We start from the raw sequence: 24,722 nt of genomic DNA, 5'->3' as shown, positions 1-24,722 counted from the left end.
TCTTCAAGCTCACCAATCCTTCCTTCTGCATCTTCAAATCTGCTATTATATAATTCCAGTGTATTTTTAATTTCATTTATTGCACCTTTCATTCCCATAAGATCTGCTATTGTTCTATGTATGCTTTCAAATTCTTCTTTGTGCTCATCCAATGTCTTTTTAATTTCCTTAATCCCCTTAGCCATCTCATTGAATTTATTGAGGTTTGTTTGAACATCTATGATTAGATGTCTTAACTCCTTTATGTAATGTGGAGGCTTGTCTTGTTCCTTTAACTGGGCCATATCTTCCTGTTTCTTGGTGTGGATTGTAATTTTTTGTTGCTGCTTGGCATGTGGCTACTAAATGTATTTATTCTGGGTGCAGTTTCTCTCTTTAGGGCTCTTGCCTTTTCTCCCTTGCTCGTTATTTAGTACAAGCCAAGGATGTCATTGGTGCTGTAAGCTGTGGAGGTTCAAGCTTCCCTCATTGCCCCAGGGACTGATGATGCTTCTCCCAGTTTTCTCCTTTGCCAGGGGTAGGGACACAGCTGCAGCCTTGTATAATAATCCAAGTCATACAGGCCTAGACTGCAGTTGCCCAGAGAGACTAATGAAGCTCACACCCCTTTCTTCCCTGCCTGGGGAGGAGATGAAGCTGCAGGTGTGGGCAGCAATCTATGCCATGCAGGCCCAAAATGATGACAGATGACCTGGTAGACTTCTGACTATTTGGTCCGTGCCAAACAAATGAACCCATAGTTACCTGGAGAGGCTGGTGTAGGGCCTGCCAGCTTCCTCTCTGCTAGAGGTGGGGCTGAAGCATAGGCTAGGACTGCAGGATGATCTTGGTGAAAGAAGCTGGTCCCTACCTTCACTGTAATTTTCAGTCAACCTGGCTTAACCTCATCCAGGGGGATGGAGTCAAAATGGTGGCTACTGGCCTCTTTCAAACTTGGACTGGCTCAAACTTTAGCAGTTCTTAGGATTATATTTGAACCCACTGAATTTTCTAATTAGTAGTTGAATTTGGTGCCCAAACATGTCCTCCTGGTTTTTGGAAGTGGAACTTCCATTTCTAGACACAGAATAGCTCCTGACGTTGCAGGATATTTGTCTGGTCTCCTGGAAGCCCCAAACAGGTGTTTTAGACAGCTCTGGGGGATTACTAACTGCCCTGTAGCACAAACTGACTCCAGGAGCTCCTTATTCTGTTGCCATTTTGCTGGTTGTCCTATCTAACAGCTTTTTAAACATTTTTGGTATTTGCAATAGCAGCTACCCACTTTCTTATTACCAAAATCTGTTCCAGTTTGCTAGGCTGCCAAAAGCAACATACCAGAAATGCGTTGGCTTTTAGAGTGGGGATTTATTTGCTTTCAGATTACAGTTCTGAGGTCTTCTTCCTGAAGACCACCTGCTGATGATCCTGGACTCCAATGTATGTTGCATGGCACATGGTGCATCTGCTGATTTCTCTCTTCTCTTCTGGGTGTCCTTATTTCCAGCATCTTGCTTCTGTTGCTGTCTCTCTCTTCTTCTGAATTTCATTCACTTTAAACAACTCCAGTAATAGGACAGAGAACAACCCTGGGCTATGCCTTAAATGAAGTAACCTTATCAAAAGGGAAAGACCCTACGTACATTAGGTTCACACCCACAAGAATGGAATAGCTTTAAGAACATGCTTTTCTGGGGTCTATACAGCCTCAACCACAACAACAACACATGTACATACACACACACAAACACATGCCAACACCCACATGTACATATATACACTCATGAAAGGCACTCACACACAATTCACACACATACACACATGCATATCCACATACACACATGGATGTACATACACATGCACACACATACCTCTGTCTACACCAGTGACACCTCAGCCCTTACCTCCCATGCAGACATTGGTAGGTTCCAGATATTTAATTTCGATGCAGCTCTTCTCAATTACCTAGAATCCACAGTGGGCAGAAGGGCAGGGTGTGAGCTGTGGGGAGATTCTCGACAAGCCCCTCCTCACTTTCAGCTTCCCACACCCATCGGGCTTCTCACGTCCAGCTTCCACTCACCTGAGAACTGATGCTTGACAGGGAGTTCAGATCAGGGACCCCAAACACATGGTCCTTGGAATGTGCAATTCCTTCCAGCTACGAGGGAGAGGAGGTGGTTGGGACGCACAGCCAGGGCATGGAAGGGGCAGCTGGTTCCACAAATGGGACAGTGCCTGGCCAACACGTCAGGGTCTGGGCAGTGTTTCCCTGGAACTAGATCCTTCATCTGCAGCAGAACTCATGGGGGACAGCCTCCACCCTCAGCTGGGGTGCAACTGAGCCTGCCAACTCCATCCTTTAAAGTGGACGGGGTAGACCCAAGTAATTGGGGGGAGGAGGGTTAGGATGGCATCCCTGGGCTACCTGGGGAAAGCAGCCTCTGACACCTGCCCCCAATCAGGCTCAAGGGCGGCCCCTGCATTACCTGTTCTCACTTACCTGTTTTTGCTCAAAGTCGTTCGCACCAATGGTGAAAATGATAGCTCCCATCTTCCGAGCCTTTCGAGCCTAAGAGAAAGAAGGCGTTGAGTAGAATTCCCCAGAATCAGTGCAGCATAATGGCTGTAATGATGGATTGGACTCACTTCCTCCGCAGCCAGCCAGTCTGCCCCTTGAGGTATGTTTGCAGCCGTCAGAGCATAGACCACTCTGGTGACCTTCCTACCTGGAGGACAAGCAAAGAGGGGCCAGGTGGGAATGGCACTTGGGGTGCACCAGGGAGCCATGGCAGCAGAACTGCAGGGCTGCCCATGCTGGGACACGGCCCAGTGCCCCACACCAAGTCCTTGCAGGCAAGGCGTGGGCAGCTCACCGGGATGCATGTGCCGGCCACCCTACTCTGCAGGCTTTCAGCAGAGAAGGGCCTGAGCCCAGGACCCACCTGGCAGACAGGAGACTGAGCCCAACTCAGGGCCCCTTCGGCCAGGCTGCCCCACCCTCCCCCACCAGATGGTACCACCTGTGCCAGGAAGGGAAACCCAGCTTGTGCACCTGACAGGTGCAAGACTCCAGAACAGCAGGGAGACCACAGGCTGACCTGCTGTAATGGGTGGGCTGCAGGTTTAGGGTAAGGGATCCCTGAGCCGGGCTGGCCTGGGGGTTCCTGCCAGTGTCCCGGGCCCCAGGGCCCCTGGCCAAGGCCCTTGAAGGGGGACCATGCACCCAGCCAAGGGCTCTGCAAACCACAGTGCAGCCCCCTGAGAAGCCTGGAGGGACGTCAGTCCTGGTCTGAGGACAGCACCCAATACCATCAGGGAGGGAGGCACAGGGTGGAAGGAAGAAGAGCCGAAAGCCACAGTGCAGCTCAGAGGGCGCAGCAGGCAACAAAGGGTGGCAGTCGAGAAGACGTTCCGTAAATCAAACCCTATGTCTGCGTGGGGCCCTCGTCTGCTTCCTTATCTTTTCCCAACTGCAGGTCAGAGAGGTAAGTGGCCTCACCTGGATGCACCTGCAGCCTCTCAAATCCAAAGGTGCAGGCAGATACCTTAGTTCTCGTAAAGGCGAGGTGGGTATTATCTTAGCCTCCTCGTACAGAGGAATCTGTAACTGGGAGACCGTAAGGAACTTCCTCCAGCTCAGAGCTAGAACGTAGGGGAGGGATCGGGACCCGAACGCGCTGATGCCCAAACCCGGCTTTGCCCTGGGCCCCTGAGAACACAGAGGGCAGGAGGGGGCTTACCTTGAGAGCTGGATTTTCTCATCATCATATTTGCCTGCAACAAAAGAAGGAAATGTTGGACAAGGGGGTTAGATGAGCAAGGAGCCCTCTAAGAACGTGATACAGAGGCATGAACTCCCCAGACTCCAGCAGCTGTACCTTCTCTAGTCCTACATTCACGTAGGAAGATGACACCAGATTACGCTCATGCATGAGTCTCCGAAGACCTTGTTGAAGATATTCTCTGAAACGCAACATGGAGAAGGCAGTGGAGGTGGGCGTGGCCCTCCCACTGTCACTCTGCGTGGACGTGCAAGGACGTTGGTGCATCTCACATGCAGACAGGGCTCCGCTGTCCCCATGGGCTTGGCCTGGCTTGCTGGGTGCATCCCTGACCCACAGCACCCAGCACCCAGCCCCGGGGGCCCTGCCTCTGACCGTCCACTCCACAGCAGGGGCATCCCTGCACATGCAGCTGCGAGGCAGCACTCACGAGGGACCAGTGTTTCTGTGGAACTCCTGGGGGACCCCCTGCAGGTGGCCCATGGGAGGCTGAGTTTGGGAAAGCTCGTCCTGCTTCTCCACTGCCCTCCCCCTCCCCTGTTCAGCAGCCCCCTGGGGGGGAGCTCAGTGCCACTAGATGCTTGTGTCAGTGCTAGAGGAAGCAGCAAATAGGCCTAAGAGGGTTCCTGGGCTGCTGGGGGAGAAAGGCCGAAAGCTGGGAGGAGGGTGGGCTGTGGGCAGAGGGGGGCAGTGGGGGCAGCCTCACAGGCCCACCCAGCCCAGGAGGTGGTGCTGGGGCCCCTCGAGGCTGGTGTGCAGGCTCCACCTCCCTGGGCAAGCCCCTCCTCCTGCAGGTGACTCTTGCCCTAGGACCCCCCCTCCCTGGTCTCACTCTCCTGACAGCCCAGCTGGGGCCACCCAGTCCCTGTGCTCTGGCCTCTGCCCCCACAGCAGATCCACCAGGACCCTGCACCTGCCACCCACGGCCACATGCTCTCCACACCCCCCAGGGGGTCGGGCTCCCTCTGCTCCCAAGTCCAGGGACCCTTCAGGCCCTACCCCGCCCCTCTGCCCACCCCTCCTCAGCTCTGGCAGGGAGTACATGTGGGAGCACCAGTCCCAGGTCGCCCCAGCTCTGCTGCAGGCCACACGCCCCCAGGGCTGCTGCTTGAGGACTTCGGGCTCCCTGCACGTGTCCTTCCTGCACGGCTCCTGCAGCCTCCTGCCTGGGGGGGCCTTCCTGCCCCAGGCCAGCTTCCCCTGGACACCACGGCCCCACCCAGGAGCTTTCCAAGACTTGCTTCCTCCCACCTCCAAACCCACATGACACCCACTCCCCCTCCATGCTCTCACCCCTGCCCAGAGCATCAGCCCTTGCAGCTCCTCCTGGAGCACCATGGGGAGGACTGGCCCCCCCGGCACCCCCCCTCAGGTGCTGCCTCCTGCTTCCCCTGCTTCCCTGGCTTCCCTCCAAGGTGCGGGCAGCGTGCTCTGCTCCAACCCCAGGCACCACCCCCAGGCTGACATGTACCCAAGGCTCCTTTGGGCTCCCCACTCGGGATGGGGCCCCAGCACTGGCGTCCCCAAGTGCCTGGACCCTGCGGCCACCAGGCACTTTGCCAGCCCCACTTCCAGGCTTTGTGACCCCATTCAGGCCACCGCATGCCCCCACCTGTGCCTGTCCCACGCCTGTGGGACCCTGCCCTTGGGCTCCTCCTTTTGACCCACTCTGGCTTCCCCGGACCCTTTGCTCCAGCACCCTGACTGCCCCCATCGTCCCGCCTGGTTCGGACCCTGCCCCCCCAAATCTAGAGGGGGATGAGCAGGCACAGAGCTGGGCTCACAGCACAGGCAGGGCTGGGACAGGACACACACGAGTCTCCACCAGCCCCCCTGGGTCCCTGGACTCTTCAGAGACTCTGATGAAGGGACGTGCTGCCATGGGTGCTTGGGACAGAAGGGAGACAGGGGAAGGGGTGAGGAGAGAACACTGGGGGAGACAGTGCCAGGTGCCAGGCGTCCCTGAGGAACCCGGGTCCTGGGTGAGGGCCAGCCTGACACTGGGGCTTGCTCCTCACTGCCATGTGGGGCCTCTGGGTCCACTGAGGACATCTGGGGGTCTTACTCGTCTGACGTGAGGTCCATGGACACGTAGGCCTGAGAGTCGAACGTGATGAAGGCGATCCGCATTTTCGGGCTGCGAGGAAGCACCCACTCGTGAGAGGCCGCTCACAGCTGGAAGCCGCACACCCAGGCAGCCAGGCCAGGTCCCCGCCCAGCCGTCCCCTCCCCACCGCGTCTCACGTCTGGGCCCACTCCCCACCAGGCAGTGCCGACAACTTGAGTGAAGGACTTGGAGGCTTCATGCAAGAGCGGGTGCCAGGATGGCATTCTGCCCACCCCTAGAGCCCAACACCCCAGAAGACACATGTGCACACCTGCGCACAACTGTGCACACCTGCGCACACCTGCACACACCTGCATCAAGACATCAAGACCTGCACTCGCATATCTGAGGCGTCTCCCTTCTACTGTGATATTCTTGCAGCTCTGTCCCTCCTTCCCCTCCCCCATCGCCCCTCCCCCATCGCCCCTCCTCCAACAATTAGCCCTCTCTGGGGAGCTGGTCCCCACCTCCCTGTCCTGGCCATGGATGGATTTTACTGAGCTCCCTCCCCTTGGCACCACCCCTTGGCCACCATAGGGGGCATCCACTGGCATCTCTCCATCTGTCCTCTGCTCTTGTTCAGAGCCCTGGGCTCGGGGCTCCCACCCAAGGGACGTGCAGGCCCCTGGAGGCTCCAAGGGATGTGTGCTCTGCCTGGCCGGGGCCGAGCTCCCACAGCCCAAGGGGCCCGCAGCTCGGAGAAGCCATACTTCTTTAATTCATTCATGATGTCAGCAACAAATCTGAATATGCTCCTCCAGCTTTTCCCCACAAACGTCGACCTGAGGACAAGAGGGCATGGGTCAGGGGGACGAGGTGCCCTGTTGGGCAAGCAGAGTTTCTACCTGTCCCCCAATTCCAGCAGCCTCTCTAACAGGCGCCTCCCTCCCGGACACAGCCTTGGAGAGCAGCAGCCCTCAGGCCCCATGGCACATCTGGTGAGCAGGGCAGGGGCGCCCCCAGCCCATTTGCCCAGGTCAGAGGAGCTTCCTGGACCAGGACCTTCCAGTGCTGAAGCCAAGTCAGCCCCAGGCAGATGGAGATGTGGACACTGGAGGAGCCGAGAGGGCCAGGATGGGGGCGATGGATTGGCTGGCTGAGCCCATCAGGTGCTGACCAGCAGGGAAAGCCACAGGCCCTCCCGCCCACACTTTCAGGCTCTTTCTCCCTCTGAGTAAATGGAGAAGCTTCTCCAGGTTGTGTTCAGTGCCTGGAAGAAGAGAGGTGGTTGGAGGAGGCTGAGGCTCAGAGCCCCTTTTGGCCAGGTGAGAAGCTGCTCATATCTACGTATCTCCCCTGGGTTCAAGGTCATTGCACATCCACAGATCTGTTGTGTACAGCTTTGCGGAGCTGGGCATGACTCAGGTTATGGAAGGAAGTGGTAGGTGCCTGGGTTCCTTGCAGCCCTGCAGTCTGAGGGCCTGCAGAGGTAAGTCATGGGGGCAAGGCTGGCCCCAGGCCTCCTTGTTCCCTGCTGGCTCTCTCCCTGGATCTGTGACCACTCAAGTCCCCCCTATTGCATGCATCAGAGGGACCAACCCACAGGGAGGCCCTTCCTTTCCCTTCTAGCAATTAATGTAACTTTGGGCAGTTTGGAGCTCTGTATCCCATAAAAAAACATGTTCTGAAACTAAATCCATTACTCTGGGTATGAACCCTTGAGGATAAGGACTTTGATGAGGTTGCCTCAGTAGTATGTGGTCCAGAATGGGTCCTAATCCTGTTACTGAAGACCTTATAGGTAAGGTCACAGAGAAAAAGCCAGAAAGGGAGCAGCTGGAAGGTAAAAGTCAACAGAGCCTAGAAGAGAAGGGGGAGACCAGGAGAGGCTGCCATGTGCATTGCATCATGACATAGGGGCTCAGGACCAAAGACCTAAACAGCCTGCCCTGGGAGGCCAGTCTTCGGGAAGAAAGCATCATCTTGGCTTGGACCTCTCTAGCATCAAAACCATGAGCCAATAAATTTTTGTCTTTATTTTTCAATGTTACATTAAAAAATATGAGGTCCCCATATACCCCCCACCCCCTTACCCCACTCCTCCTACAACAACAACCTCCTCCAACATCATGGGACATTCACTGCACTCGTTGAACACATCTCTGAGCACTGCTGCACCACATGGTCAATGGTCCACATTTAAGTTCATACTCACACCCAGTCCACCCAGTGGGCCATGGGAGGACACACAATGTCCAGTAACTGTCCCTACAGTATCACCCAGGACAGTTCCAAGTCCTGAAAATGCCCCCACATCACATCTCTTCTTCCCACTCCCCACCCCCAGCAGCCACCATGGCCACTTTCTCCACCTCAATGCCACATTTACTTCCATCACTAATCACAATTCCAGAATAGAGCATCAGCAAGTCTGCTCTAATCCATACTCCACTCCTCCATCCTGTGGACCCTGGGATGGTTATGTCCACTCCACCTCTGTATCAAGAGGGGGCTTAGCTTCCACTTGCATGATGGACACAGTTCTCCTGTTTGCAGTTGTAGGCACTCTTGGCTCCCTGGTGTGGTGGTTGACCTTCTTCACCTCCCTGTTAGCTGGCTTTGTGTTTAATCCAACCCACTGTATGGTATTTGCTTTAGCAATGAGGAAACTAAAACAAATCTCCATGTCCTGTTTACAGACATTGCTATACGTGCAAGAGCAACCTTCTCCTCCCCTCCTTCTTTACTGCCTCCTCTAGGCTTTGTCTAAAACGGTCAGCAGGGCAGTGCTCCAGGGTGTATTCACCAAATGCAATGAATGTGCCTTACTGATAAAAGAGGATGTTGATGTGGGAGGAGTGGGGGTGGGGGGTGGGGAGTGGGGAGTGGGGTATATGGGAACTTGCATTTTTTAACATAAGAGTTGTGTGATCTATTTATCTTTTTAAAAAATTTTTTAAATAAGTAAAACTGCCAGCAGACAATGAGGAAACTAAGGACAGATGGTTCTAAAGATATCAGGACTATCATTTATGGGGTATTTATATCCCAGGCACTTTTTATGCATGACTTCCAATTCCAGGACAACCTGATGACCGGTGTTACTATCATTTCACAGATGGGATAAGTGAGGGTCAGGCAGGTCAAGTCGTTGGCCACACTTTCTGGGGCTAGCATGGATAAGAACCCATCTCCAATCACAAAGCACCTGCTCTGCCCTTTGCAGGAGGTGCAGGCACTCTGGGTCTTCTCTAGCATTGGACAACTTCTGGACTGCAAAGCTCTAGCTTCTGAAAAGGCACCCACAGTACAGACTTTACCCTTCTCAGCCCACAGGAAAAAGTACAAGGCCCCTCCTTTTCCTAGCTAATGCTAACACTTCTCTCTACTCTTCTCTTCTTGCCCTGACTGAAAAGGGCCTTCCAAAGAATTACAATTACAAGAATATTTATAGGAAGCAAGAGTCATCAACTCACACACACCATCTAGGAAAGTTCCCAGTTTGAGATGATTTTGAAGGAGGGTCTAGGCTACAGAAAGAAAGCAAGGGCTTATGGCCAGTAGAATGAGTCACAGGATACCCAAAGACTGGAGAAGGACACAGTGTGGAATAGCAAAAAGCTTCTGGCACAATGAGCCGTGATAGTGTTTTTGTGCTCCCCTTTTAGATGAGAATGGACAAAGATGGTCAGACACTCGAGGAACACCTCAGCTCTTAAAATTTGTGACCAAAATATCGGTACCTACAGCAACAACCAGAAAAATTCAGAAGAATCAGTGAGCGGGATAAAATGTAAAAATTCTGCAATTCATAGTCTCAGAGAATTAAGAGAATATCTATGAAAAAATCGGGAAGCTAGTTATGTAAGAGGGAAGCTTCTACATAATCAGAAAGCATGGGAAACTAAAAGATCCCTGAAGTAACAAGATAAAAAATAAACATAACAAATCATTAAAAACTAAACACCATAATAAATAGCTCAGCTATAAACAATATATTGTAATGGCAAAGTAAGCAATAAATACTTAGTCTGAAATTATTTAACTCTGTTAGGAAAATGGAAGAGGTCAAGAGATAATATGTAAAATTTAATAAGAAACTGCAGCCAGTACAACCATGTTATCAGAATAATGTGCAACATGCTCACAAAAGAAGAGGTTTTGCAAGTGGCTGCTTCTGGAAGGTAGGACTGGAGGTCAGGAGATGGGAGGTTAATTTTCAGTTTTGATGGGGCCATTCCTGCAGGGTATGAAAATGTTGGTCCATGCAAGGAAACGTGACCTAAAATTCAGAGTTATCTTCACAGTGTCTCCATAAAGAATGTGTCCCTGGGCACTGGACATATGTGAGTGGAGGTAGATTACCAGTACAGTTCTATCCCCACGTGGAGATTGAGCCTGATGACCTGTGAGGTCACTAACCACTCTCTGAGCTGTGAATTCTGAAACCAAGCAGCAAACAAGACAGGGTAGAAAAAATATGTTTCAGCATCAAGCCTGTACCTTCCTCCTGATCTTCCCACTGCCTGAATATACTGAGGTCAGACCACAAAAGCCACATGGGGCCATTGGCCTGCAGAGGCTTCCAGTGAGCTGCTAGGCCTCAAGCATCTTGGGGAGAGGCCCCAACATTTGGCTACTAGGACTGTCCAGAGCAGGCTGATGCTTCTTGGGCAGTGAGATGACAACTCCCAGCAGGAAGTGGTGGATGGCAGGAGTGTCAGAGGAAAGGACAGGAGGCTGCAGGTGGGACCAGGCATCCCATCCAGCCTTTACCCTGGAATGCCCTTTATTCCACACCTGCACATCAGCCACAGGTGCTTCCTTGTGGCCTTGTGAGGGGTCCTGAGAAGGTGAAAACAAGAGAACCTGGATGGCCCTCTGAAAGGGAGAGCACAGATTAACTGCTGCCTTGCCTGTCTCTGTTCATCCTTGTGCATCTGCTGCCTTCCTAAGGTCAGTTCCTGGAAACTGACTTAATCCAGCAGTACACCAGGATCTCAAGGATGCTGAGGAAGGGGGTACAAGTCACAGCCAAGGCTGTAGGGAAGCTGTGTGGCAGCCTATTTCATGGGTTGAAAGAATTTTGTTGGAAGACTCCAGGCTCACTGCCTCGGGCCGTTGGCTAGATCTCTGCTGTGACACTGGCTCAGGCCTGGTGTGAACTGGGGGTTCCAGGCTGCAGCCCCCTGAGGCAAGCTGTGTGAAGCCTCAAAGAAAAGATGGACCAACTGCATGTCACAGGCCAAAGGGAGATGAAGGGACACTCGGAGATGCCCAGGAGAGGAGCAGGACAGGCAGGACCTCTCCCCTTTGGAAGAGAATTTAGGACAGGTTCTAGGTCTGTCATCAGCCTATGAGAAGCTGCTCCTCAACCATCTACTCCAGGTCCAAGAAAGAATTAACCAGCTGAAATGCTTTGGCCTTCCTTCAGTTAAATCCCCCCCCAAATTTGGCTGCAAACCCCAGAGATGAAGAAGCGACAGGACAGTCCAAATCCAAAGCACTCATGGGGAGGCTGCACAGAGAGCTGGTTAAGAAAGAACCAAGGGATTTTACATCCTGACCTTGAGATCCCCAAGCATGGAGAGGGGCGGGCCTGGCTCACATCCCACAGAGCCTGGCCTGGAACCCAGGTCGGGACACCTGGCATGTGCTCTGAGGCTTGTGTGCTGCCAGAAAAGAGCCATGTCATGGGCAGACAAAGGGTGTGGGTGGGTACTGTGGTGCTACAGAGAGCGGAGGGGGGTGGGGGCAGCCCTGGACATCCCTTCCCACCTCCCTTGCCTGTGGGGCTATCCCCCCACCAGGGGGCTTCAGCGTGGGCCCTGGAACTGCAGAGGCTATCCCAGCTGCAGGGATCTTGGCCAACAGCTGAGGACAGGCACAGCCAACCCAGCAGAGACCCAGGCAAGGGCTTCCTCACTCAACCTGAGCCTTTCCTTTTCTGCGAAAAGAATCAAGAGTGGGCCTGCCTTGTTCTGGTCGAAACCTGGAAGGATAAAGCTGCAACTGAGAAGGAACATTCCTTCCTTCTTCACAGGGTTGAGGCACCAGGTTGCATTCCTCCAGGTGTTGCCATCCAGCCTGATGGAGGCAGGGCTGGAGACCGAGGAGGAATGGTAGTGTGGGGCCCTGACTCACAGCCCCCAGAGCAGAAAGTCAGTCAGGGACCCTCAGGGACTGCAGCACGCCATCAGCAAATACTGGAGACTGTGGGAAGAGCATGTCCTTGATTGGACCTTAGTGTGGGACTTTGAAACCTGTGAGCCAATAAAAGGCTGTTCTAAGCTACCTCATTGTGTGCCTCAATAGCGTCGGCAAACCAAGACAGATTTTGGTACTGGGAGTGGGGTGCTGCTTTTAAAATTATCTAAACATATGGAAGTGGCTTTAGAATTGGATAATGGGTGAGGGTTGGAAGAATGTGAAGCACTTGATAAAAAAAAAAAAAAAGCCTAGATTACTTTGAAGAGAAGAGTGGTAGAAATGTGTATATTAAAAGTAAATTGTATACAATTTCTATTTGGTGTGATCCTAAAGTTTTGGTAAGGAATGGTGGCTATGGTTGCACTGCATTGTGAATGTAATTAGCAACACTGAATTCATAGCCCTGAATTACATTATGAATGTGGTTAAAGGGGAAATGTCAGGTTGTAAATATGTTACTAGATTAAATTTTTTAAAGAAAACTTAAGACTGTACAACTCAGGCAGAGAACCAAATTGTAAACTATGGACTACAGTTAATAATACAATTATAAAATGTCCTTTCATGAATTGTAAAAAATGTAAAACACTAATGTAAGGTATTAAAAATAGGGTGGTATATTTGAATTCTTTTTCTTGCATGATTTTTCTGTAAGCCTACAACTGTTCTAATAAAAAAAGAGAAATTGGCAAACAAATGTTTCTGGTGAGGGTTCAGAAATAATTGAAAGGTGTAGAGAAAGCTTCTTATCAACTTAGAGAATACTTGTATTGCAATGAACATAATGTTTGTAGAAATATGGACATCAAAAGTGCTTCTGGTGAGGCCTTAGGAGGAAATGATGAATGTGTTCTTGGAAACTGGAAGAAAGGCAAATCCTTATTATGTAGCAATGAACTTGGTGAAATTGTGTAGCTAAGCTGGATGGAAGACAAAACTTGTAAGTGAGCTCTTGGATGTTTAGCTAGGAAATTGCCAAGGTAAGTGTGGAAAATGCTGCCTGGTATCTCCTTGCTATTTTTAGCAAATTGAGGGAGGGAAAACAAGTCTAAAAGGAACCAGCTATTGATGCTTTGGAAAGTTCTCAGCCAATCAAGACAACATATTCTGATTAGGCACGGAAACAGCTCTATTAGGGCCCTCCCCAAGATTGGAGGAAGGCAGCTCCCAAGAACACGGTCCCTCAGGAGGCTTTGGTTGAACTGAAATTTGCAAAGATGAGGTGTATGACTCATGGATCCAACCAGCCACTTCAGAGGAAGTCAGGCTTGGAAATGCATTTATCCAGGAAGGATCTGTGGGAAATCCTTTTGTCTGGTAGCATGGGTACTCTTGAACTGCATGCAAAACTGACAAGAATTTTGAGAATTTTCTGAGTACAGGCACTGCCAGCCTTGGCACAAAGGGTCAGAGATGGGACAAAATCAAGAAAAAATGACTGCAGGGGCAGAGCCATCGGAACAGAAGTCTGGGCTAACTTCTCCTTTGCACTTCAGTCCTTGCTTCCATCCTTCCTCCTTCATATCCATTCTCTCCACAGATGCCAAAGGCTCTTTTGAAAACACAAGTCTGACCCATCACACCTCTGATGAAGGCCTCCTTTCAATGACCCCCAAATGCCCTTGAGATGAAGAGGAAACCTTATTCATGGCCCCAGGTCCCTGCCATCTGGCCTGTCCTCTCCTCTTTCTCTTCCTTTCTCCCCTTCCTTCTTTAAGCTCCTAGACCACCTGACATCTGCTTTCTCTGGATCTCTGCACAGGCTTTGCCCTCAGCATGGAGTTCCTTCCCTAGAACTCAGAGGTGCCCCAGTCAAGGAAGTGGGCACACAGTAGGGGCTCACCCACATTTTCCAAGTCCATCCAGTGTAAACACCTGTTCCCCAAATCCTGGGTGTCCCTGAATGGGAGTGATAACCAGAGACCCTCCACACAGCTAACAGATTTTTTTTAAAAATTCCCCCCACCCCTTGCAGTTTGTTTGTTGTCTGCTTTCTGTGTCCATTCACTGTGCTTTCTTCTGTGTGTCTGTATATTTATTTTTATTTATTGCCCCCCCCCCCTTTGTGGCTTGCTTTTTGTCTGCTCTCTGTGTCCATTTGCTGCACACTCCTCTATGATTTTACTTGTCTCCCTTTTAGTTGCATCACCTTGCTGGGTTGGCTCTTCATGGTGTGCAGGTGAGCCTGCCTTCACAAGCCTACCACCATATGGTAGACGGGAGCCCAACTGATTGAGCCACAGCCTCTTCCCTAACAGATTATTTTTGCCTCCAAGACCACATCAGCAGCTCCCAGGGACCCCAGCCATTGGTTTAGGACTGGGTCCTGGAGTTGCACACTCCAAAGTTTCTATTCTGTCTCCAGGTCTTCCTTCTAGAAGTGTCAACAGATCACTTTCAGCCCATGAGCCTCCTCCTCTCATTCTCTACAAAGTAAGGGTAATGCCATTTACCCACAGTGTTGTCAGACACTCAGGCAGGGGCGTTCACTTCCTCCTTACACTTACCCCAGTCCAGGCCACAACTCACCTTCCCCACTCAAACTGTCAAAAATTTCATGGCCTCTGCTTTCAATATGGGTTTGGAATGTGGCCAATTACCATATTCTCCACCAACCTATATCCTCCCCATCATCTTCTCCAACCCCCACGTGAATGTGCGCCGAGCTCAGGAAATAGGGCACATTAGTTCCCTGGGGTTAAGAAGTCCACTGTGGTCCTGATAAGACTTCTGCACCCACCTCTGGCCACATGCCACCTTGAGGATATGCAATGTGTATACAAGGGCGATTTCTTTGGCAAGCTCAGCATATACTCCACTTTCATAATCCAGTAGCATCGTGGACTGGCAATTGTATAGACTGAGTTTGAGAAAGGGACCATGTAGAGCATCATCAATCCTAGGGTCTGATCTGGGCCATAGGCAACTTGAGTTGCTCACCCTGTCCCCTGCCCTCCAAGGATATCTAGAGGTACCTGTGCTTCCTCCCCTCTTTTAAGAAGCCAAATGAGAGCTATTAGGAGCAAAATAGTAAAATAGGAAGTATTAAAGAATCTTCCCTCCACCTCAAAAAAAATGAGCTAGAAAAAGAGAGTGTAATTAACTAGGGGGTAACCCCAAAACCAGATCAGACATTCAGAACAATGATGGGAGTTCAGGATGTAAGGAAAGACTGCCAAGAATTCAGTTTTTGTAATGAAGACTAGAAACCATGAGACCTGCAGTGCTGGCAGTGGAGGTGGCACAGCTATGGCAACATGTCATAGATTCTAGGAGTAGCTGGCTGTAGTCACTGTGGGCAGAGGAAACATCAGTTTCTAAAAGTCTGGCTGGAGGTCAAGGTCAGTTTGGGAAATCCTGAGACACCAGCACACATGCTAAGTTCAGTCTGGGCCCACTCAGCAGAAGGGGGTTCTGGTAAAGATCCAAGCATCTTTATATTTGATTGGTATCTGTGATGGTTAGACTAATGTGTCAACTCAGCCAGGTAATCGCACCCAGTTGTTTGGTCAACCAAGCACTGGGCTAACTGTAGTAAAAGGGCATTTATAGGCTTTAGTCACCACTGATTTTACTGCATAGATAGCTGATTACATCTACATCAGTCAGGGAGATTTCTGTCAGCAAGGAGTGACACTTTATCCAATCAGTTGAATGCCTTAAAAGGGGAAGTGATTCAGCACTCAGAGAGAATTTCCCATCTCGTCTTTGGACAGCCAACATCTCCCAGAAACTCATCAAGGACCTTCATTGGACGTTCATCAGAGCCATGCTTTGCAGCCTGCCTGTGGAACCTGGACGTGTGCAACCCCACGGTGACATAAGAGACTCTTATAAAATCGCATACTATTGACAGATATCTACTATTGATTTTGTTTCTCTAGAGAACCCTGACTAACACAGTTTCATTTCTCTTTTTGTGTGTATTTTCTGGTGGATGGGTCATGAAGGACCTGCAGAGACACAAGCCTTGATTTTGGCTTTCCTGGCAACAATAGATTCCAGCTTTCCACTGGCATCTACTTAGAGAATTAAGGGGTGGCAGACATTTTTGGAAGGGGTGAGGGTATGTTTTTTTTCCTTATTATTCTACCCCCTCACTTTTTTGTCTTTTATTTGATCTGGAAGACTGAGGAAGGCAATAGCTAGCCTGCAGAGTGACCACAATACTCGAAACTCAAAATGTCCAATTCTCAACCAAAAATTACAAAAATGCAAGGAGAGAGGAAAGTATGACTCATTTGCAGGAAAAATGAATTCAAAAGAATCTTTTAACAGAGGAATCCCAGTCACTTGGATTACTAATCAAAGATCATAGATCAATTCTCTTAACAGGACAAATGAACTAAAGGAAACCAGGAAAACAATATATTAACAAAATTATTATTTCAATCATGAGACAGGAATTATAAAGAGGAATCAAATAGAAATTCTTGAACTAAAATTATTCTAACATGAGGAAAATTCAATAGCATGAACAGACTGAAACAAGAAGAAAGGATCAGCAAACCAGAAGATAAGACCATTGAAATTATGCAAGTTGAGAAGCAGAAAGAAAAAAGAATGAAAAAGTGAAGAGAGTATAAGGAAATGGTAAGACAATATCAAGTGTACCAATTCATATGTCATAGGAATCCCAGAGGTAGAGGAGAAAAAGTGGAAGAAAGAATTCTAAAAGAGATAATTGCCAAAAATGTCACAAATATGATGAAAGATAGAAATAAACTAATCCAATAAGCTCAATCAACTTCATGAAAGATAAATTCAAAGAGATCTACATTAAGACACATTTTAGTGGAAATGGCAAAGCCCAGAGATAAAAAGAGAATCTTGAAAACAGCAGGAACGAAGTGATACATCTTGTAAAAGGGATGCTTAGGAAGATTAACATTTGGTTGTTAATTCAAATATATGGAAGACAGAAGGCAATGGCGTGAAAGATTTGAAGAGTTGAAAGAAAAAAATGACTGTCAAAGGAAAATAATATATCTACAAAAGGTCTCCTCAAATATGAGGGAGAAACTGTGATATTTCCAAATAAACACAAACTGAGGAAGTTCATTACAAATAGACATGCCTTATAAAAATGTTAAAGGAACTCCTTCCCATTGAAAGGAAAGAACACTAGACATCAACTCCAAGCTGTTTGAAAAATAAAGACCTGTGGTTTAGGTACATATATGGCTAAATGTAAATGTCAATATTACTGCATGTGTCATTTGTAAAACCATCTTTTATTTATTATATGGCTTAAAGTTCAAATGCATAAAGCCAACCATAATGATACATTATAGAACACACATGTAAGAAGTACCTTTCAATAAATGTAACATAGGGAAGGAGTGAAATAGGAAAAGATTATGTGTAAACTATTGAAAATAAACTATAATAGATCTATTATGTCAAATGTGATCCATATGTTAATCACAAAAATGTCCAAATTATCTACACAAATGGAAATGAGAAGTGATTCAAAATGGGTCATGATAAAGGATCACCTTAGCAAAAAAGGTAGATAATAATGGAGCAAAGGAGGGATAAAAATGGATGAGACATACAAAAAGCAAGTAGCAAAATGCTAGAAGTCTTGCCTTTTAAATAAATACCTTAGTGTAAATGAATTAAACACTCAAATATAAAGGTAGAGATTGGCAGAAAGAATAAAGAAGCATGATCCAACTATATGCACTTACAAGAGACTCATTTTTATTCCAAAGACACAAATAGGTTGAAAGTGAAAAAATGAAAAAGAATGCCCCAAGCAAATTATAACCGAAAGAGAGCTAAGATGGATATCTGATATCTTTCATATCTGAAAAAATATATGGTAAGCAAACACTCTTACAAGAAACAAAGATGGTTATTATATATTGATAAAAGAGTCAACTAAAATAGAAGATATAACAATTATAAAACATATATGCATGTAACAACAGGGCCCCAAATACATGAAGAAAAAGTAGAAAGAGCTGAAAGGAGAAATAGACAGTTCTATAATAATAGTTTCAACACACCATTTACCATAGTAGATAAAACATTGAGACAGAAAATCAGCATAGAAATAGAAAATTGAAATAGCACCATAAACCACCTAGAACTAAGAGACATATATAGGGCAATTTACCCAACGACACAGAACACATACATCCTTCAAGTGCACATGGATCATTCCATAGGAAGACCATATGTTAGGGCATAAGACTTGTAAATTTTAAAAAATGAAAATCATACAAAGTAACTTCTTGGAGCACAATGGAATGAAGCTAGAAATCAATAACAGAAGGATCACTGGAAAAATTATAAATATATGGAAATGAAACTACAAACTCTTCAAAACCAGTGGGTTGAAGAAGAAATCACAGAGGAAATTAAGAAGAGATCTGATGCAGGGGCATTTTCAGGACTTGGAGTTGTCCTGGGTGGAACTGTAGGGACAGATGCTGGACATTGCATGTCCTGCCATGGCCCACGGGGTGGAGTGGGGGAGAGTGTAAACTACAGTGTAAACCATTATCCATGTGGTGCAGCAGTGCTGCAAAATGTATTCACCAAATGCAATGAATGTGCCACGATGATGAAAGAAGTTGTTGATGTGGGAGGAGTAGGGTGAGGGGGGTAGGGGATATATGGAGACCTCATATTCCTTTAATGTAACAATTTTTTTAATTAAAAAGGAAGAAAAAAAGAGAAAATACTTAGAAAGATTTTTTTAAAGCCAACATACCAAAATTCATGGGATAGAATGAATGCAGTGCTGAAAAGGAAATTTATAGCAATGAATTCCTATATGAAAAAGAAGAGAAAAATCTCAAATCAATAACTTGACTTCACATCCTGATGAACCAGTGAGAGCAAAATAAATTCAGTGTTACCAGAAGGAAGGAAATAATTTCTATATTAGACCACAGATTAATGAAATGGAGAATGGAAAACCATTTGAGGCAATCAACACAAAGAAACTTGGGTTTATGATAATTGGACAAAAAGGACTGTATTTTACCTACAGTGTCAAAGAAAAAATATACAAATAACTAAAATCAAAATAAAATAGTGATGTCGTTACTGACTTTATAGAAATAAAAAGAATTATAAAAGAGTACTCTAAACAATTTTATACCAACAAATTAAAGGGCCAAGGTCAATTAGAAAAAGTCTTAAAAATACATCAACTACCTAAACTGACTCAAGAAGAAAGAGAAAATCTGTACAAATCTATAACAAATAAAGACACTGAATAAACAGAACCATTCACCAAAGGTCCAGGAATAGATGGTTTCAATAGTTAATTCTACCAATACTTCAAGTACAAAATAACACCAATCCTTCTCTGATCCTTCCAAAGCATTCGAAAAGAAGGAATACTTTATAATTCATTCTATAAGGCCAGCATTACCTGGATACCAAAGGCCAATAAGGAAAGAAAATTACAGAGCAAGTTCCCTTGTGAATACTGATGCCAAAAACCTGAACAAAATGCTAGCAAACTGAATCCAACAGCATGTGACAAAAGATTGTATCCATGACCAAGTGGTATATATCCCAAAATTCAAGACTGGTTCAATATATGAAAATCAATCCATGAATAGAATGAAGGAAACAAAAACACATGATCATCTAAATGGATGCAGAAAACACACTTGGAAAAAAACCAGCACCCTTTCTTGATAAAAACACTTAGAATTCTAGGATTAGAAGGGAACTTTTTCTTTATGATAAAGGTCAATTACTAGAAAATGACCTTAAATAAAAGGGTCAACTCAGACCAGCAGAATATCTCAGTCTACATATAATACCAGGAGTTAAAAATGCTTTTTGACCTGAATAAAAGGGAGAAATGGAAAGTACAAATGAGTTCATATGGCTATGAGTCTCCAAAAAGAGCCAGGAGGTTATCAGAGGGGTTGCCCTTATGCACACCTCAGCAGAGTCCCAGAGACAGATAAAGTAGATACAATCCCAGGTACTGGTTCTTCTGAGGGCTACAGACACCCACAGGTTCTATGGTCATGGCAGATGGAGTTCAGTGCCATGTCAGTTGGCCCTACTTTGGAGTTTGTGTTTCCGTGTGATGGAGCTGGACTCAGATGTGATCTTTGTCCACAAGTCTCTCCTGTTACTTTTACCAGAACTGTAGTTGGTGCTGGGGTTTAATGTATACCCAGGGGACCTGAATCTCTGGACTGACCATGTGATAGCCAGGCCGTGAGCCTCAACAGACTTGCAACTCCTACACTCTGGTTTATTGGACTTACCCCACTCAGCCAACAAGGTGAAGAAGGTCAACCACCACACTAGGGAGCCAAGAGTGCCTACAACTGAAAGCAGGAGAATTGCATCCAGCATGCCTGTGGAATCTAAGCCCCCTCTTGATATAGATGTGGAGTGGAAACAACCATTCTAAGGTCCACAGGATGGAGGGATAGAGTATGGATTAGAGTGGAATTACTGATATTCTATTCATGAACTATTGTGATTAGTAATCGAAGAAAATGTGGCATTGGTGTGGAGAAAGTGGCCATGGTGGCTGCTGGGGGTAGGGAGGGGGAGGAAGAGATGTGATGTAGGGTGTTTTCGGTACTTGGAGTTGTCCTGGGTGGTGCTGCAAGGACAGTTACCGGACATTGTTTGTCCTCCCATGGCCCACTGGGTGGACTGTGGTAGAGTGTGGGCTATGGTGTGGATCATTGACCATGAGGTGCAGTGGTGTTCAGAGATGTATTCAACAAGTGCAATGAATGTCTCATGATGATGGAGGAGGTTGTTGTTATGGGGGAGGAGTGGGGTGAGGGGGTGGGGGTTATATGGGGCCTCATATTTTTTGAATGTAACAAAAAAAATAAAGACAAAAAAGAAAAAAGAAAAACTCACATCTAACATCTTGCTCAATGATGAAAACTGAAATCTTTCTCCTTAAAATCAGAAACAAGATAAGGATGCCCATTTTAATCATGCTATTCAATATTCAATATTGTACTAGAAGTCCTAGCCAGAACAATTAAGAAGGAAGAAGAAATAAACTGTATCCAAATTGGAATAAAGAAATTGAACTATCTATTTTGCAAATGATGTTGTCTTTTAAATAGAAAAGCCAAGGGAATCCATAAGAAAACTACTAGAATTAACAAATTCAGCAAAGCAACTGGGTACAAGTTTAACACATTAAAGATCAATTATGTTTCTATATACTAACAATGCACAATCTAAACACAAAAATAGGAAAACAATTCCAGTTATGACAGCATATAAATGAATAATATATCTAGGAATAAATTTAAGCAAGGATGTAAAATCTTTTATAGTGAAAATTTCAAAAGAGAATTGAAAGGTATTAAAGAAGGCATAAATGTGTGGCATGACAAATCCCATATCCATGGATTGAAAGAGTTAATATTGCCAAAATGTCAATTCTGCCCAATAGGATCTGTAGATCCAACACAATCACTGTCAAATTACAGCAGCCATTTTTGCAGAAATGGAAAAGCTGATCCTCAAATTCACATAGAACTGCAAGGAACCTCAGATAACAAAACAATTTTGAAAGAGAAGAATTAGGTTGAAAGCATACCGTTTTCCAATTTCAAAATACACTACAAAGTTACAGTAATCAAAACAGTGTGGAACTGGCCTAAAGAGAATGCATCGTTGGACCATTGGAATAGAATTGAAAGTACAGAAATAAGCCCAAACATATATGGACAATTGATTTTGTACAAAATTGTCAGTAACACACATATGTGAAAGATTAGATTCTAACAAATGACATCATTAACACCTGGATATCCCCTTGCAAAGGGATGAGGCTAGACTCCTACCTCATATCATATACAAAAATTACTCAAATTGGATGAAGGTCCTAATTATAATGGCTAAAAATGCAAAGCTCTTTCAAGAAAACAATCTTTATGATATACTGTTTGGCTATGGAGTCATAGATATGATGCCAACGCATGAACAACAAAAGAAACAAAATGTAAGTTTCATTTCATGACAATTAAAACTAATTCATTAAGGCAGTATTAAAAAAACTGAAAATATTTTACAAAATGGGAGAATAGTGGCAGATCATAGACTAATAAGGGTTTAATGTCTAAAATATACAGAAATTTTTACAATGCAACAACAGAAGCATAAAAAATTCAGTCAAACAAAAGGCAAAAGCTTGAACATACCAAAGAAGATGCACAAATGAAAAATAAGCATATGAAAAGAGCCTCTACAACATTAGCCAGTAGGGAAATATAAATGCAAACTAGGTTTAACTGGCTTTGACCAACCCACTTAGCCCATCCAAGCCTCAGTTGCGTCATCCTAAAAGAGGGAATTGAACACACTCCCTCAGTTGTCAGGGACTAAAGTGTCTAGTACGTTGCTTATCATGTAGTAAGTGCTCAGTTAATGTGATTTCACACACCCCTGGTGCCAGAGCTCCTCCTCCAACCCTGGCTGGGCTGTGCCCCCACTGGGCCAAACAGCAGAGGCTGGGAGAGCAGTGGGAAGGCTGCCCAGCAGCGGGGGGCCCTCTGGCCTCACTGCCCTTTCCAAAAAGACTAAACTAGAGAGGCTGTCATCCCCTCCAGATCCAGCCGTCCTCCAACCCTGATCCACTCGCCAAGGGGACGTCAACCAGGTGAGACCTGTCCAGGGTATGTCAGAAGTCCCCCCACTGGGCAGAGGAAGGGATTCTCTTCCAAGATCTGCTGCCATCACTTGACCCTGGATCCCTCACTCACCCCTAGGGCCTCACCCCTCCCACCCAGAATTGGATGGACACCCCCCTTTGCTCCTGTCCATTCCAGGGCTGTTTGGAGGATGAAAGAAGACAACCACGGTGAAACCGTAAAGTGCTCCAGCAGAATTACCATTGGTTGCACTTCCATTACTCTTCAATGAATGCAAAGTTCACTGTCAACCCAACAGGAGGAGCTGAAGGTAGAAGCAAGACAATCTCTCCAAGGCTGACCCTGCACCTCCCTTTCCTTCTTTGGAAGGACAACCTCACAGGGGCCAGGAGGCACCTGAGCCACTGCCCAGGGGCCAAGGCCACAAGCAGACCCGCCAGCTGCTCCTGAAAGTGACTGTGAAGAAGGAAGCAAAGCCACCAGAAGAAGCAAAGCAAAGGATTTTCCAAGCACCAGCGACACTTAAAATACCCAAAGAAAGCCACGAACCTGCTTCTTTGGGACCCTGTAGAGACAGAAGTCTTCTAGACTAAAGATCAGCCCACTTGAAGGCCACTTAGAAGGAGGGACAGAAGCTTCAGAAACATTGTGGTGGCTTATGTTCCCTTCCTCATAAAGAACTAAAAGAAAACAGAGTTAGACAGCCAAGAGATTTCAAATGGAGTCAGGAGGCCACACGGGAGGTGACTCTTAGGCAGGTCTCAGGTGTCACAAACCGCTGGAGTCTGCAAAGTCTCAGGCACAGGCTCCTCAAAACCTCAGGGGCATCCCCACACCAAAAAGCAAAGCGCAATGAAAGGACTCAGCTAACTCCTAACATAACCCCAACCATCCTCCAACCAGAGTCAACTTTTGTGCTCGTCTTTTTCTTTGAAATCTCTTGCTTGGAAATGCCACAACACAACACTACTTGGGGTGCTCCCTGACTCTCTGCTCCCCGAATTGCCATTCAGGACCCCAGATGAACGTCTTGGTTGTCTTGCAGCTTAGTCTATTTCTCAGTAGAAACCTCCAAAGGAAAAGTATCTGGACACAAAAGCCTGGAGCATCCTTCTGCCTCGGGAAACCAGGCGTTCCCAGAGCCACCTCTCTTGCGACTCACCCCTGGGCCTCCCGCAGCGCCCACAAGACAGGGGCTCCCCAGGCCCTGCACCCAGTCAGAACCCCCCTGTGGAGCCTGGACCTGCTCCAATAACCCTCCCCCCAGCCCCTCCTCCCCCCCCCCCCCCCCCCCAGTGCACCAGGCGCCCCCAGCAACTTACTTGTCCAGGAGGAAATAGAGATCCAAGGAGGGCTGGCAGGTTTCCAAATCCCCTGTATTCTGGAGCCATGCGCCCCTCCCGCTCCGCACGTGATGGGGTCTGCCCCCCACGCTCAACAGCTGCAGATGGAGGAGCAGCAGCGGCAGCCATAAGGGCGCTGGCCCGGGCGCCCGGGGAGCGCGGCTCCCCATCCGTCTGGTCGCTCTGGAAGCCTGGAGTCAGGCCCAGCAAGTCCACCAACGTCTCTTTCAGGCGCTACCTCCGCATCTGTGCATGCTGAGCAGCCGCGGGCCCGCGCCTCTACCTTAGACCCGCACGACCTCGCCACGCACCCGCGCAGCGCGCCAAGCAAGACAGCGGCTGGCTCTGGGCACCAGCAGCAACTGCCTGCTCGCCCCCTTCCGCCGCTCGGGGGCCGGTTATTATGACGGCCATGAGGCTGACGTGGCCCCTTTGTGACCTGCAGCACTGCGGGGCTGTTCACAACAGCAAGGGGGAGTCACAGGATCTGTGCGGGGTGGGAGGGGCTAAACGAGGCGCCCCTTTCCCCCAGACCCTCACAGGGGGGCTCTAGGACTCTCAAAATCGCTGCGTTTTTGCTTAACAGCATGTTACCAGAAGGGTCTGGGTGTTTGCGGATGGGGACCCGGCACTCCCTCGCCCCCCACCCGCTCTCCCCACCCCGGCCTGGGAGCAGAGCCCAGAGGCAGAGGCTGGGCTCAGGCATCTCTCTGGTCCTCAGTTACTGTCAATCCTGCGG

At 47.6% G+C, this 24,722-nt stretch overlaps 1 protein-coding gene across 1 annotated transcript in view; it reads right to left on the bottom strand.

Moving 5' to 3' along the window:
• LOC131278899 (anthrax toxin receptor-like) overlaps nucleotides 1–24,316 on the bottom strand; it is a 56,857-nt gene extending 32,541 nt beyond the window's left edge. The window contains exons 1-9 of the mRNA XM_058299538.1: nucleotides 23,963–24,316; nucleotides 6,582–6,653; nucleotides 5,830–5,901; nucleotides 3,861–3,945; nucleotides 3,723–3,756; nucleotides 2,629–2,708; nucleotides 2,483–2,551; nucleotides 2,063–2,140; nucleotides 1,884–1,944 (exon numbers count right to left, since the gene is read on the bottom strand). Of these exons, the coding sequence (XP_058155521.1) occupies nucleotides 1,884–1,944; nucleotides 2,063–2,140; nucleotides 2,483–2,551; nucleotides 2,629–2,708; nucleotides 3,723–3,756; nucleotides 3,861–3,945; nucleotides 5,830–5,901; nucleotides 6,582–6,653; nucleotides 23,963–24,153 (742 nt within the window). The 5' untranslated portion in view covers nucleotides 24,154–24,316. The remainder of the gene's footprint in view (nucleotides 1–1,883; nucleotides 1,945–2,062; nucleotides 2,141–2,482; nucleotides 2,552–2,628; nucleotides 2,709–3,722; nucleotides 3,757–3,860; nucleotides 3,946–5,829; nucleotides 5,902–6,581; nucleotides 6,654–23,962) is intronic.
• Nucleotides 24,317–24,722: the final 406 nt, after the last annotated feature.

The sequence above is a fragment of the Dasypus novemcinctus genome, chromosome 6 (assembly GCF_030445035.2).
Source record: "Dasypus novemcinctus isolate mDasNov1 chromosome 6, mDasNov1.1.hap2, whole genome shotgun sequence".
NCBI classification, from domain to species: domain Eukaryota; kingdom Metazoa; phylum Chordata; class Mammalia; order Cingulata; family Dasypodidae; genus Dasypus; species Dasypus novemcinctus.
Note: the sequence above shows the minus strand (reverse complement) of the source record. Positions and strands in the feature narration are given on the sequence as shown.